Source organism: Toxotes jaculatrix, chromosome 2 (assembly GCF_017976425.1).
Source record: "Toxotes jaculatrix isolate fToxJac2 chromosome 2, fToxJac2.pri, whole genome shotgun sequence".
Classification (NCBI taxonomy): domain Eukaryota; kingdom Metazoa; phylum Chordata; class Actinopteri; family Toxotidae; genus Toxotes; species Toxotes jaculatrix.
In genome coordinates, this window is record NC_054395.1 from 19,755,264 (window position 1) to 19,770,752 (window position 15,489).

General features: G+C 42.4%; 1 protein-coding gene across 1 annotated transcript; it reads left to right on the forward strand.

Moving 5' to 3' along the window:
- Window positions 1–830: 830 nt before the first annotated feature.
- Window positions 831–15,056, forward strand: si:ch211-117c9.5 (sodium- and chloride-dependent creatine transporter 1). The gene is made up of 14 exons (XM_041064057.1): window positions 831–1,437; window positions 2,856–3,158; window positions 5,986–6,117; window positions 6,260–6,596; window positions 7,022–7,154; window positions 8,469–8,603; window positions 8,758–8,861; window positions 11,336–11,460; window positions 11,585–11,697; window positions 12,643–12,783; window positions 13,131–13,233; window positions 13,323–13,423; window positions 13,501–13,671; window positions 13,907–15,056. The coding sequence occupies exons 1-14, from the start codon at window positions 1,407–1,409 to the stop codon at window positions 14,033–14,035; spliced, it is 2,058 nt and encodes a 685-aa protein (XP_040919991.1). The 5' UTR covers window positions 831–1,406; the 3' UTR covers window positions 14,036–15,056.
- Window positions 15,057–15,489: the final 433 nt, after the last annotated feature.

A 15,489-nucleotide genomic window follows, 5' to 3' on the forward strand; every position in this document is an offset into this window, starting at 1 on the left:
ACTGAAATATTGGTGAGTCTAACCTCACAATCACTTGTTTCTCTGAAGGACCCCAATCCAGACGCACTTGAAACCACATGCAGCCTCTTGTTCTTAATCAGTGGTGGCATAAGGTACGCAGTTCCCTTACTTGTATAAAAGTAGCAGTACCACAATTTTACATATTTTTTACATTTTAGAAGCTGCTGTACTTTGTATGTAAAATATTATTATTTATAAAGTAACTAGTAAATACACCTGTCAAATAAACATAGTGAAATAAAAACTACAATATTTCAAGGCTATAACTAGCAAGGGAACAAAAAAGTTGATTAGGATATATTTGCTAGGGCTAACTATGTGGGTGCCACAATAGCTACATCCCTGTGAGCAAGGCTGGATTGCCAACTGCGCAAAGCGACCCCATAACCCCTTACTCCAGGTGGGGAGAAGCGAATAGACAGATAAAAATCGTTAAACAGATATGGAAAACAACACTTTAAATGATAAAGTAACAGTATATCTGTCCAGGGGCCACTTGAGGCCACCCCGTGCCCCTGGAGCTCCTTGCACCTCAGCTTGGAAACCCTCCCTACGTTCTCCCCCGCCTCGAAATATAGACCAAATAAGCGGGCAAAACGCTATCAGACGCCGCTTTGGGTATTTATCTACAGTTATTTGTGCGATTTCAGGTCAAGGACGTATGCAAGTGTAATAAACCCATCCTTGTGACTCCTCTCATTTTGACTGAGTGGTGCTGCTGATGCTGTGCGCGCCGCACTGTGCCGGGTGCAGCCAATCACGTCAGCCGGCACAGGGAGGAGGCGGAGGAGGGGGAAGCGTCCGTCACAGCTAACGGACCGTGGAGCAGATCGCATTCTTCGTGTGTCGAACCGCGGCATCACGTACAGGTTCATGGACTTCTGACTGGGCTGTTTAAACAAGAAAAAAAAAAAATCTTCACCCTAAGGCGCAGTATCATTTTCATTTAACTGTTATCCATGAGATTCTTCAGGCTTACCTTCAAGTGCTTCGTCGACTGCTTTTGAATCTGCTCCGTCAACGGCTGAACTGACCGCGGCGCTTTGTGAAAATTTTCCATCTCTTGGCTGAGCTGAGGGGTTCCAACGTGTGATAATCACAAAAACTGCGATTTTTTGTTTTCATTTAATGAAGGCGAAATAACAAACTCAGACAAAAAAAGAAAAAAAAAAAAAAACTGGAGCGCTGCATAGCTGATACCGTGGCTACGTCTCTCTGTCTGCCTCTCTGAGCCCACCGGGTGCCTTGTTAGCCAGGCACATTTATAAAACTTCAGCAGCCCCTGGCTAAACCAACAGCCAGCTTGCTTTTCTTCCTCTCTCTCTGTTTTTCTTTTAAAAATATATCCTGTGTTTTTTTTTTTTTTTCTACCGCTACCCAACAATATGTCACCTGAGTTGGATGAGAACAGCCAAGGTGAGTACTCTGAATGACCTCTACTCCTTAATACTGGCTTATTATTTACCATAACACGATTGAACCACTAGCTAAAACATGACCACATGCTGATGATTTAGAGCAGCCCTGCCTCAGTCGCTGCTTTGGCTTTAGTCTTAGGGGAGAGGGGCAGCCCCACACCAGCTGCACTTAACCTGCCTCAGTCTGTATTTTTCATCACATCACAAATACACTTAAGGATATCTAAATATACGCTTCACACCAGAGGTCATTTTAAAGCTAAATATGGTACTGTCACTCTTTGTGAATACAGAGGATACTTACCCCCCCCAAGAAATCCTTGTCAAGTTTTACCTTAGTATCATAAGAACAGCATGATTTAGCTTGTCAAGGTTTATCCTGCTTACAAAATTAGGTCACTCATGTACATGCAACAGTATGTTTCCAATTGAGATGTGAGTAATAAGGATTGTATTCTTGACATAGACCCCATTCATGTCCCAGAACAAAAGATTTTTTTTCTTCGCAGGTCTTAACCTAACAAGCGGCCTATTTTGATAAACAGTAAATTATCACACACAGTGTGAAGCAGCCCCTCACACAAATGATCTTAAACCACAGGTGCCCCCTCATTAAGTTGCTCCATAAGATGCCGACATCCCTCACTTTCCCAATCTTTTCCCCTCCTCTGTTCACACACCCCCTCAAACTGCTCTGATCTGGATTCAGCTGCCTTGCTTTGCATCCAGCACAGAGAGGCTGACACTGATATCATGTAATGGCAGTAATGAAGTGACACATTGCGTTTTATTTGTGCTTGAGCATTCGCATGTGTTTATTTGATGGTGTGTGCGTGAAATAGATACAGTTGAAAGCTATTTAAGTGACGGAGGAGCTTGAGATGCACCTTGAGCCAGCTCTCTGTTGTGTTGTACCGCAACACACTAATCACTCTGTGTGCGAGACAGAGAGTGAATATCGGGGGAGGGCTCAGTGATGGCAGTACAACAGCAGCATGATTTTAGTACAAATACTGATTGTGTTAGGGCAGTTTACACACAAAAATCCAGTGAATGTATGTAGTGAGATTAATTTCTGCTCTGTAACAACTTTGTGGAGGGTTCTAATAATTGGCTAAGCTGTACTTGCGCTTTATTGAAATGAATGGAAAATGTGCAGTCTCCCTCTTCCATTCATTGCAAGTCCAAGAGACTGTGGTTTATCTGTCTCCAGTGCTTATGTATGATGTAAAGTTGTGAATGTGTATATTTTAGTTATGAGCCTTGTTAAAATATTGTCTGCTGTTCTGTTTTTATTTTGTTAATGTCACTCAGACATTCAGATTCCTGCTGTCTTATCTGCTTCCATTCATCCCTCTCCTTGTCTACTTCTATTTTTCTTTCCCATCTGACCCTTGTGCATCTTTTCCTGTCCAGGTGAAATCAGTCTCCCCCAGTTGGAGGCAGGGACCCTGTCCGAGGAGGAGGGCGGGGGGTCAGCTCGTCCCCTGGTGCCTGTGTCTGGAGCAGGCCCAGGGTGTGGTGAGGGCGGAGGGGCTGGTCCTCCGCAGACCCAGGACGGGGTTGCAGCTGGGACTGGAAATGGGACTGTAGCAGTACCAGCAGTGGAGAGAGAAACCTGGACCAGACAGATGGACTTCATCATGTCCTGCGTGGGTTTTGCTGTTGGCTTGGGCAACGTGTGGCGGTTCCCTTATCTATGCTACAAGAACGGAGGAGGTGAGCTCCGGGAGCACTGTGTTGTTAATTTAATTCTCTGTGTTACTACAAACATGTGAGAAGTTTCACTTTAAAATATCTTTGGCCCATTTTATAAAAACAGTTCTGATTGATAATCATATCAATAAGATATTTTCAGAAACTACAAAAGAGAATAAAATGTGAATGTGCAAGTAAATGTCATAGAATTCTTGGGATTTTTAGTAACAATGAATAGTGCATGGACACACATCATTCAAACCATACAGTGCGCCACGTAGCATGATCCATCACAGTTTCTTGAAATTTATTCAGTGAAAGTGTCTCTAAACTTAATGATTTGGTTTCCTGTATGTTGGGAGATATAGTCATGGCTGTGCAGGGTGCACAAAGGGTCAAAATTAAAAGTTTTAGAGCTACCATTGCCTTGGTACTAGAATACAATATGCATTTCTTTAAAAATACATTCCAGAAAATCTTCAGGGGAAAAAGTAGTTCACCTAACTGAGGTATCTTCCTGGTATTTTACAGCAGTCATTTTGTAAGAGTTAAGATCAACTCAGGTACTCCTGACAGTAGGTAGGACAACACTGCAAGGCAGCATGGTGAGACATATTACTGTAATAAATGAAATAAGTAGACAAAGCAGGCCCTGCGTGGCTGTGAGCACGTAGCTGAAAAGCTGTGCCCACCCACGTGGTTTCACTTTATTTGTTATAGCCGTCCGTTGCTTAACAGACAGACTTAGCGCAAGTTGCCCTACTGTAGCCCTGCCGGTCTCTCACTGGCATATGAATTTATTTGGGTTGGTTTATGTCTTTTCCGTATCCTCTCCTCTCTTTCCTGTCTTTTCGTCTGTGCCAGCTTGTCCAGTAGTAACCTGCAGCTTTTGGCCTTGACTTGTCTTATCTCTGCCCTGCCCACTTTTCTATTTTTTTATGAGGTGTTCAGTTGAAATGAAACTGAATGGGCGACTCTGTGTGCGTACGTGTATGTTTGTCAGTACAACCCTCCCTCTCCCTCATGTATGTGTGTCTTGTGACCCATGGCTTTGATACCCACCCTCTGGTATCGTATAACAATGGCCTGCCTCACACAGTCCACCCCCTGTGCTCCTGCCCAGCACTCATGCAGCATACAAAGGTGCTCTCTCCCACTCTGTTCCTGATAAGGAGGCATATGGGTATGTCACACAATAACTGTCCTGTGCCCGTCCTGTCCTTACCTCCCCTCAGCAATTTTACGTCCTTGACCAACCCAGGGTACACTTTGTGATACAACTACTGCATATCAGATAAGGGCTGAGGCTCTTAGTCAAATCTTATTGTTACTGAATCAAGGACAAACTCCACTGCAGACAGTAATAGATGTGTGTACTGTAAATGCGTGGAATTAAGGCTCTGCAAATCTCATTTATTTATTTATTTATTTATTTGTAACTCAGCTGCTAGGCCTGATGTGTCTGGTCCGGTTATGATTAGAGAGGATTTACTTAAGCCTATTAAGGATGCAGTTCCTCGATGATTTGGCCAATATGGTGGGGTATGTCAGCATGAGCATTTTCTCTAGTCATTCCATTCACGCCTCTTATTGCACCTCTCTCCCTCTTTCTCTCTCCCTCCCTCTTTCTCTCTCTCTCTCTCTCCCTCTCTCTCTCTCTCTCTTTCTCTCTCCCTCCCTCTCTCTCTTTCTCTCTTTCTCTCTCTCTCTCTCTCCTCTCTCTCTCTCTCTCTCTCTCTCTCTCTCTCTCGATGCCCCCCCCTTCTCTCTTAGACTCCCGCTCACGAATGTTTCCTTATAAGGCTACAGCCCTCTGCTCTCAGAGAATGACATAAATAATGATGGACTGAATGAGGCACAAATTGTCAATCAATAGCACAGTTGCAGAGACAACCAGGTCGATGCCTTGATGTGTCATTTTTGTATTTGCTGAACCTCCTCTACCACGGCGCTGTCCCAGTTTTTCTGCGTCCCTCTCCTGTGATCTATCCATCTTTCCCTCCTTTCTTCTCAGCCTCTCTCTGCTCTGCGTCACAGCTGGTCATGTGACTCCCTCCCATCTGCGCACTGTGGTGGCATCACCGAGTTACATTATTATTCTAACCAAATCGTTGCAGTTCCATTTATTGAATTAAAAGTCTTGTGCTGCCTTTTTCTACTATCTGTTCCTGATCACAGCAAGCTTCTGCTGCAGTGTGAGAGTCCAAAAGGAGTTTATTTATAGACAACACTCACCCTGTCTGTCTGTCTCCTTTAATTTTCCAAGAGTTATATATATATAAAGGATAACTGACAAAATGGAGTTTGTTAACGCTTTCAACTCCTCTGTCCATTGCATTCCAGTCTAGTTCATTCACACCATTAAACATTAAATCAGAAGAATAAAAAAAAATCATATTTTTTGCAATTCAAACTGAAATAACATCATCATGGGGTGTTCTGGATGCCAGGGTTTTAATTAAGTGTCCCATATAATTGCGACGATCTCTCTTTGGGTTTGACCAAGGACCCTTGTTGCATGTCAGCTCCCTCAAAACAATACAAGCAAACAAAGCAAACAGAAACAACAGTGCGAATTTATTGTTTAAATGTACACACTAAAACTCCATTTCATCTTCCTGAAACAACTGCTGTTAGAAGTGAAATAAGCCAGATATGTGATGTGATCAGCTGTGATAATAAAAAAAAATTACAGATTTGATACCATTTGATACATTGCCAATGCTTTCATTTGGAACAGAGTTTTGAGTTATACCGAATCTTTGGGTATTTCCCATGACGAGGGAATGAATCTGCCTGCCTGTTGCTTCAGGTACCATGTGATGAATATCTGTGTTGTGTGTTGCAGGGGTTTTCCTGATCCCCTACTTGCTGATAGTGTTCATCGGGGGCATCCCAGTCTTCTTCCTGGAGATTGCTTTGGGACAGTTCATGAAGCAAGGAGGGGTCTCTGCCTGGAACATTGCACCCCTCTTCAAAGGTGCCTGTCTCTATTTATGTAAATGTGTCTGACACTCAGAGAACACTTTTATATTTCTCGGAAGAAGGTATTTTAATATTGTTCCTCACACAAATTACATCACAGCACACCTCCTGTGCCTTCCTCTCTCTGTCTCGGTCAGGTTTGGGCTTGGCCTCAATGGTGATCGTGTTCTTCTGTAACACCTACTACATCATGATTCTGGTGTGGGGCCTCTACTTCCTCTTCCACTCCTTCACCAACCCGCTGCCCTGGGCCACCTGTGGACATCCCTGGAACACCCCCAACTGTACACAGGACTTCCGGCGCACCTGCCACAACCGCAGTGCTGCCCAGCCAGCTTTGACTTCATCTGCTGCCACCCCCTCCAACCTCCTGTCCTCTTCGTCCCCGCTGAATCTGTCCTCAGCCCAGCTCCTTCTCAACGGCAGCTGTGTGGAGGCTGAGGGCATGCGCTCCCCAGTCATCGAGTTCTGGGAGTATGTCTTATCTTGACTGGGAATGATCATAGAGGACTAGAGCAGCAAGCCGCCAGTCTTAAAAAATACATTTTATTATCTAAACCAGAAAAGCCATAAAAATTTGAATACCTCTGTCTACTGCCGAGTTGAATTTTAGGGTACTTAACAATGACGTGTTTGTGTGCTGTGTGTACAGAGTCATGCAGACTTTTACTCTGATCATCCAGTTGTTTTTATGTCAGGTACAGATTTGATCATGTATTTAATTTTTCTGACATCTCCTAAGGCCTATTAAAATCTAATTTGACTTGCAAAAAGTAATTCACCTTGCAGTGTCCCTGCTGAAGTTATTCACTTATTTACTTTGCCTTCAAATACGCCATGGGTGTGTTGGGAAACCGTTGTATTTGCTAATGGGCACATCTCTCTGTTCTCCCTCCCAGGCGCAAAGTGCTCCGTCTGTCTGGTGGGCTGCATGAGCCTGGTGACATCAGCTATGAGATGGTGCTATGTCTCATAGCCACCTGGGTCATTGTTTACTTCTGCATGTGGAAAGGAGTTAAATCTACCGGCAAGGTAAAGCATTTTCTTGCTGTACAATTCATGATGCTTAATGTCACATGTCAGTGTTTGGTGTTAACAAGTGCAGATTATCATTTATGGTTTCATATGTACACTGTACATGAAATGTTACCTGTCAGGGTTCATGAAGTGCAGGCTATTATTTGCATGGCTCTATGTGAAAGACTTAAATAATTGCAGTATTTTGCCCCTTGACCCCAAATCAGCTTTGGCATAGTGAGAGGATCAGTGTCTAGACAGAAACACATATGAACACAAATACAAGCACACGCGTGTATTCTTTGAATGTCTGCTAATTTGAGTAGTTGCGTTTTTCCTGTTGTTATCATGTGCATTTATGTGCAGCTTAATGTTTCAATCAGGCTATAATCTTACATTGATCCCGAAATCCGTATTATGTTGTACATATACATTCTGAGTGAGTTCCATTTAGGAGAATAAAAAAGATGTCCATTCTCATATTCTTTTAAATGTGTCTGCACTGATACATTGACATGATGAATGTATCCTTATTTTATAGCTTATGCAGCTGTCTGTGTGTGCATACTTGTGTCTCCAGAGTAGCCACAGCTCATAGAGCGAGGGGAAAAAAATAAAGAAGGAGACTGAGCCAGTCAGCTGTAAGCCGATTAGTAACTTTCCACCATGTAGATGTTTTAGAGCTGGAAAGGGGCTTTTCTGCCCATGTTCGCCCTAGATAAAGGCAAATATGTTCTTTCTCACTACTTTGTTCTTACCATACTGATTTAGCTGGGACTTGATGCTTCTAGTTAGCATGGGGCAGCTTTCTTAGCACAACTTGCTAAAGACTACCTTCTGAAAAGGTTTGCCAAAAACCCCTGCTATTGCAGGAGGTTTACAAATTGTCTGGCTTTCCATTTACAGGCTACCTTTTCTTCAAAGTAACATGACAGGGCCCATTACACATCTACTACAGGAAGGACCTAATGGGCTTCTACTTAAGACTTGAGTATTTGCAAAGCAGGTAATTGCTTAATCAAGTGATAAAAACATACTTAGGTTCAGTTGCATTGAAACATTTGACCATAGCTGATGGACCATGTTGATAAGCACTAAACTTTTCCAGCTAGCCTGTAAAATTCATCATATAACCACATCTTTTTTATGTACTTACTTCATGTAATGTGAGGGGTTTAAATGTTTACTGTGGAGTTTTCTACTTTCACTTAATGCAAGTTAATGCATAGCACTCAAACTTCACCTCCCCACCCCTAACTATATCCTACAAATTGGTCCTACCGTGTCTAGAAATGTACTTCACAGTTCTCTTTTTTCATCTTTCTGTAGGTTGTGTACTTCACAGCTCTGTTCCCTTACCTGGTCCTTGTTGTTCTTCTGGCCCATGGAGTCACTTTACCTGGAGCTTTAGATGGGATTGTTTACTACCTGAAACCAGACTGGTCCAAACTTGGCGAAGCACAGGTATAACTTTTGCATTAGCATGCATTTGGGTATCAATACCCATATGTCTGTAGCACTGTAGTGAAAAAAATATGTCAGATTTATACACCAACATTTTAAGAAACACAGTTCAAAAGACTGTGAAATATTACTTGCATATTTCACTTTGTGATAGGTGTGGATAGATGCCGGCACTCAGATTTTCTTCTCCTATGCCATCGGACTGGGTGCCCTGACTGCACTGGGCAGTTACAACCGCTTCCATAACAACTGTTACCAGTGAGTGTATGCACAACATACAATCAGACACCACTGTCACTGGAAGGAGGCCAACATCAACACAAACACCATCAGCCAGATTCTGCATACTGCTGCAAGTCACTGTGAACTTTAGAACTACCAAACAATCCAGAAAAAAATATATCATGCTTTCTTTCTTTCGCCCCTCACACTCTGATAGAAAGAAAGCAGCCTAAGTCTGTCTTTACTAATAATCACATGACCAAAAAATCACTTCTTTTTCATTCATTTTTGTGTTGAATGAACATTGTATTTTAATGACTGTGCTGTTCTCTGGCCACCACAACAACAATTAGACTTGATGAAAGCATTGTATGAGTGTGAGCAGGATGAAAGTGTCGCACACTCTGGATTCATATCCATTTCTCTTTGTTTAGACAGATGTCTCATCGGCCCTTAGGCCTTCTTCAAGATTAAGATGTTCTTGAAGAAGGCCTAAGGGCTGAAATATCATCTGGCTAAATAAAGATGAATACAAATTGAGTGTGTGATACTTTTTTGCTGCTCTCAAGTCTGTACCCATTGATCAGAACTACAGTACAACCTATGGTGTGCAATACTTTTGCATTATACAGTGCATGAGTGTACCAGAAATGATGGCCGAAGGCCCTAAGACTTCTAAGCACACTACTCACGTTTCAGATGTAAAGTCATTCCCACCCTGATAAAAATAGAAGTGAATAGGCTTCCAAGAGGAATCATAACAGGGTCCTTAAGTCCTTCAAGCTCCATTTTATTTTAATAATAATTAATACTGGTACAATGGAAAGTCAGTCAGGTTCTTCATGAAGAACTGAGTGTAGACCTATGCTACATTGTCTGTTTTTAGCTGTAGTTGGCCTCACAATTTCTGTTTTGTAGGCACATTGATGAGCTTAAGTGTGTTTACTCCAAACAGACAGAGGTATGTAATCATATTAAGACCCTAGTTAACTAGAAGAAGTAGGGATTTCATTTAAAAACATCTTATCACTTGCTGCTTGCATATTTGGAATAGCCGTTTACCCAAGTTTCAAAATTATCCTTCCGTCTGACATTTTCTCTGCCTTGACCTTAATTGGAAGTTGAAAGATGAGTTCAGATTCTGAGGTATGTCAGCACAGCTCTGTTTCTCACACACACACTTAAAGCAGCCCAGGAATATCTGGAGAGATGTGTATTTAAACTGCTCTCAGATGCCATTGTATTTAGGACTCAGGACCCAATTTTGGAGTCTTGTTGATTTTCTTTTAAACCGCATAGCTTAACTTGTGTCTTTTTTTATCCATGCTAGTGATGTAACTTTAGGGATTACAGTGTCATTCACCATACCAGTCTGTCCATCTGTTGGCCCAAGACTTTCTTAAATATCTTGAACCAGTGGATAGACTGTCATGAAATTTAATACATTCAACGTTTTCACTTAACTACAGGCAGAAACTTTCACCAACATAGCATGCTAATGTGCAAACATAACCCAACGTTTATCTTGGCATTATGTGCTTTGCTGATGTCACATTGATGTTATATGCCAAAAAAATCTGCATTTTAATATCCAGTAGTTGTTAACATGCTAATTTTTGTACAATAATGTTAGGATTTAGCTTAGAGCACAGGCGAGCCAAAGTACACCTGAGGCTTAAGTACACACGAAACAGTAGATAAACACATTTGATTTGTGTACAGTAATACCTCCACCACCCTAATGTAAAATTTAACATTTTGTACGCCTAGAGGTAAGGTTATAAGTAAGTGTTGAAGTTGTCTTCATCCACCAACTTTCTTTGTTCATAGGGCCACGCATTAGTGCCTCATAGGGCCACTTATGTGGCTATAGGCTTTTAGTCTTGTTTAATAATTGTGGTCTTGACATGGACTGCTTTCTTAACCCAAACACCCACTCATTCTTCTGAGTACTGCTTCAGATTGATAGAAATTATTGATGGTTGATGGGGTGGAGATTGCTGCTGAACACAGCTGCAACTGTTGTTTATACAGAAGGGATTCTTGGTTGGTGTTGCCAAGTGGGATTGACTTGTCAGAATAAACAGAAGGTCATTCCTCACTGTTCAGACCAGATAACAGAGATATTGTTGACTTCATACATACATGGGAACTAGATCTCCAACATTATTTATAAATGTGTGCATTATTATGATGTTAGATATACCGTATACTGTATTTATCTAGCAATTAGTCAGTAGGGGTTTGTCTTTCACTCTTTCCCCTCTCAGACCTTGAGACAGACTTTCCAGTGGTTTATTTCTTCTCCTCTTGCCAACTACAAAGACAACAGCAGCTTTCAGAGCAATTGCTATTGATCCCCTATTTACCATCCAAGCCCATCTCTTCTGTTGCCTGTGTTTGTCTTGTGAATCTTATGTGCGCCTCATGTTACAGCATGTTATAATGCGTCTTTTTCTCACACTGTTCTGTTTCCCGTCTCTCTCCCTCTCTTCATTTCTCCTTCTTAGGGATGCATTCGTGCTGGCCCTCATTAACAGCGGAACCAGTTTCTTTGCAGGCTTTGTGGTGTTCTCTGTGCTGGGCTTCATGGCTGCAGAACAAGGCGTGGACATCAGTAAGGTAGCTGAGAGTGGTAAGAATATAGCTTCCCCACAGTTTATCTGCCTAAGACCCAGTGTAATGAGCTGAGAGTTGACAGTGAGAGAGTTATATTCCCTTGATATTTTATGCTTCCCACTCTGTTTCTTAATGTGCAGGTCCAGGCCTGGCCTTTATAGCCTACCCCAAGGCTGTGACTCTGATGCCTCTGGCGCCACTCTGGGCAGCACTTTTCTTCTTTATGTTGCTCATACTGGGCTTGGACAGTCAGGTAATACTGATAGACACATCTGAGGTTGTTTGTTTGTTTGTCCAGTATCCCCTTTATTTTTAGCTTAGAGGAACTGCATGCTAATTTAAGGTATTATCTGCAGGTATTGTCTTTTTGATTCTGTAGCACTTCCAAACTTAATGTTGAGTAGTTATTGTTGCCAATCTGTATTTCTGTCTCTATTTCCCTCTCACTTCTTCTCACACAAACAGTCTAGACACATCACGTCCAGTTTTAGCATTGCATTTCTTAGCAGCCTGTTTGTTGTGCGTCTGTTTGAGCCAATGCCTACATCCATTGTTTTACAGCCCAGGGATTTGTCAATGAGCTTCTGTCTGATTCACACAGAGAGCGTCTGTCTACTCTCCAGTCCATTCATTTACTCTCACTTTCCATTCTCTCCCTCATTTCTTCTCCATCTATTTTTCTCTTTTTGTTGCCATATCCACATTTCCCATGCATGTGCTGCCATTTCTAGTAAATGATGTAAAAATAGCTCCGCAGCTGAACTCATTCCGGAGGTTGAAATATGTTTCTGCAAAGATACTTGTGAACATTCTTGTGTTGGGAGACCGAGGAAGGGAGCCTGAGCTGACACACTCACCTGCAAAATCTCAATTACATGTCAAGTACATCTGCAGTTCAGTGCATTTGACATGCTTTGATTGGTTGGAAGGGAAAGTTAGCGGGTAGTCATGGGGTTGAGTCAGCAGCGATGACATTCTGGATAAAATTCTTAACCTTTTTATTTTAATTTCCTTGTTTTAATGTTTTCTTCCTGGATGAGTTTTTTTAATATATCCAACACTGTCATCCATGAATGTTCACACATGCAGAAGCATGTTTCAGAGTTTAGTCCACTGTCTTTGTGTCCCTTTGTCTCTTGGTCTGTCATTCACTTTTTCCCTCTCTCGTTCCCTGCTGTTTCTTCACTCTCTTTTTCAGTTTGTTGGAGTAGAAGGTTTGATAACGGGAATCATGGACATGTTACCCCCTAAATCTGTCCTGGGCTCCCTGCGGCGAGAGGTGGTAGCTGCCATCTGCTGCGTCATCTGCTTCCTCATCGACATGTCCATGGTCACAGAGGTACAGTGAGGATTTCCCACGGTTGAATTCTTTGGAATTTGGTGGGATTCACAGTCATCTGGAGACTGGCTGATTATAACGCAACAAACTTCCAGGCTGAATATGGTGCCGTTCCGAAATTAAATGAAAGGCCACAGCCTGTTACCTGAGCTTGAAACTGTTTTGCTATCAGAACATTATTGTAATGATTCTTTAAAATACATGGATTGTGCAAGGCTTAATTGGACTCACTGTCAGGACTGAACTGGAATTAAAGCCTAAACAGTGGAGACAAGGCTGGAAATAGGTCACACATGAAGTATTAACAGGGTAATCTTGATGCTGACTGCTCTCTCTGTTTCTGTCAGGGGGGGATGTATGTGTTCCAGCTGTTTGACTACTACTCTGCCAGTGGCATCACACTGCTGTGGCAGGCCTTCTGGGAGTGTGTGGTGATTGCATGGGTCTATGGTGAGACCGTATTTCACAATTACAATTCAAACAACACAAACTGCACAAAACAGTGCATTATCTCAACATCTTTATGTCATCCCTGGCAGGCGCAGACCGTTTCATGGACGACGTGGCCCGTATGATCGGCTATCAGCCCCTACCTTACATGAAGTGGTGCTGGTCTTACATTACACCTTTTGTCTGTGTGGTAAGCGTTGTTCTGTGTGTTTGTCGATAAGTTCTACCTGCCAGTTGAAAATAGCTGACATTTTTGTGTGTGTGTAGGGAGTGTTCCTTTTCCATGTGGTGAACTACAAGCCCCTGACCTACAACACCGTATATACATACCCCTTGTGGGGTGAAGCGCTTGGCTGGGCATTGGCTCTGTCCTCCATGCTCTGTATCCCTCTCACTGTTCTCTACAAACTATTGCGCTGCAAAGGATCTTTGCGGGAGGTCAGTATACCTCTGTGCAAACGTGCATGTTTATACACATTCTGTTGTGCTTGTGTTTCTGTTTGTAATTGTCCATAAATCAGCAGGAATGTGTCTCCTTGGATACTGCCCTCCCTCTCCTGTTTGTTATTTGGTTTGCTGATTTCATCATTACTCATTAGAGAAGGCTCATTAGAGAAGGCTGAAGCATCAGTTCAATAAACAGCTCGTCATCTCCTTGTCTCTTTCTTTGTAGCGGTGGCAGCACCTAACCACCCCAGTTTGGGGCAGACATCACCTGGAGTACCTGGCCCCAGAGAGCGAGGCCAAACTGCTGCCCCCTGCAGGAACCAAGAGTACGCTTCTCTTTGAGAGTGTCATCTGATAAACTGAGCCCCACAGAACACAGAGCCAAGGTCGTCCTTGATATAAGACACACACACACACACACACACAAACACACAAACTACTCAAAATACATGCACACCACACTGGCCCGGTAAGAGCAAAGCGCAGATTAGTTACGCACCTTGCAGTTTTAAAGCTATGGAAAAGCCCTGGACAAATGGACCAAAGATTAGATGGGAGAAGAACTGAAACACACCTGCACCTATACAGTCATCACAGTCTGATAATCCCTCTGCTCTGCTTTCTGACTCTACCTCGCTGACTCTCCCCTCTCTTTCTGCTCCCTGCCTTTGTGCTGTCACGTCCCGTCTTGTTCTGTAAGTGTGATGTGTCCAGTGTAGTTGCGATATCTTCCCTTTCTGCGCCTCTCTGTTAGGGTTTCAACAGCCTCATCCGTCCCAATATGTCATTGCCATTTTGTTCTGAGTGAGCAGAAAAAATTCTGGTAAAACTTTCAAAATAAAAGACCTCATATCTGCTGCTGATATGCCATGGTCTGAGTGTGTGTGTGTGCGGATGCACATATGTCTCTGCCTGTGTATCTGTGTGTGTATGTCTGTGTGTGTGTGTGTGTGGGTATGTTCATGTGTCCATAAGAAGGAATGTGTGTTGGACCATGGCAGCGGTGTCTTCATTTACATGTAGCATTGCCTTTGGCCATTGTTTTCTGCCAACTGTATTCTCTTAATTAACCATACAAAAACTTCCATTTGTAAAAAAAAAAATATTAATCAAAAAGAGACAATGCATCATCACTTCCAGCTGTGTGTTATGAACTAACTTAACTATCCAGTGTATTGTAGGGTCTGTGAATAAGTGTTAACAATATTTGGAGGGGGTGGCCATCAGTATTTCCACCTTAAGAGAAGAAGAGAAACTTTAGAATGACTTGTGCAAAGAGCAGGAGACAGGGATGTGGGGAGGGGTAAGAGACTTGATGCCATGAAAGGAAAGAAGCAATAAATGACCAGATAAAGATGGATGCTATGTGTTTTTGTGACTCTTTATTTACAAGGTCTCAATCATTCTATGTTCATAAAACATACAGTGGGTATGTACAGAAAGCATTCTGGTGCAATCACATTAAATATGTTACACCTTGACATCTGTATAAAAAATAAACTCCAAGAGAAATTTTATAGTTAAACATTTATAAAGCCGCTAACTAAAAGTGTTTTCAGTCAGTGAAGACAATTTTGAGCAACAGGCACTCTCAAGGAAATATGCATATTTTTTTTAACACTTGACATTGTTTACTTTGGAGTGGTTAATCCAATAAACCAATAAATGGAAGATCTCTGACACACATATCTATGCTCCCTGCAGGTAAATCATTTATTTCTGGTTGTCAGCCACTGTGTCAGGAAGCCCTGACATCTTACACAGAGTCAGCTGAAAAACAGCTCTGCGCTCATGAGCCAACATATGTAG

Excerpts from the sequence above, each read along its gene's own strand:
- si:ch211-117c9.5 (XM_041064057.1), top strand. The coding sequence starts at position 1,407 with ATGTCACCTGAGTTGGATGAGAACAGCCAAG. Across the intron at positions 8,862-11,335 it reads TTCCATAACAACTGTTACCA|GGATGCATTCGTGCTGGCCC; the intron begins GTGAGTGTATGC and ends TCTCCTTCTTAG. Across the intron at positions 13,424-13,500 it reads TTACACCTTTTGTCTGTGTG|GGAGTGTTCCTTTTCCATGT; the intron begins GTAAGCGTTGTT and ends GTGTGTGTGTAG.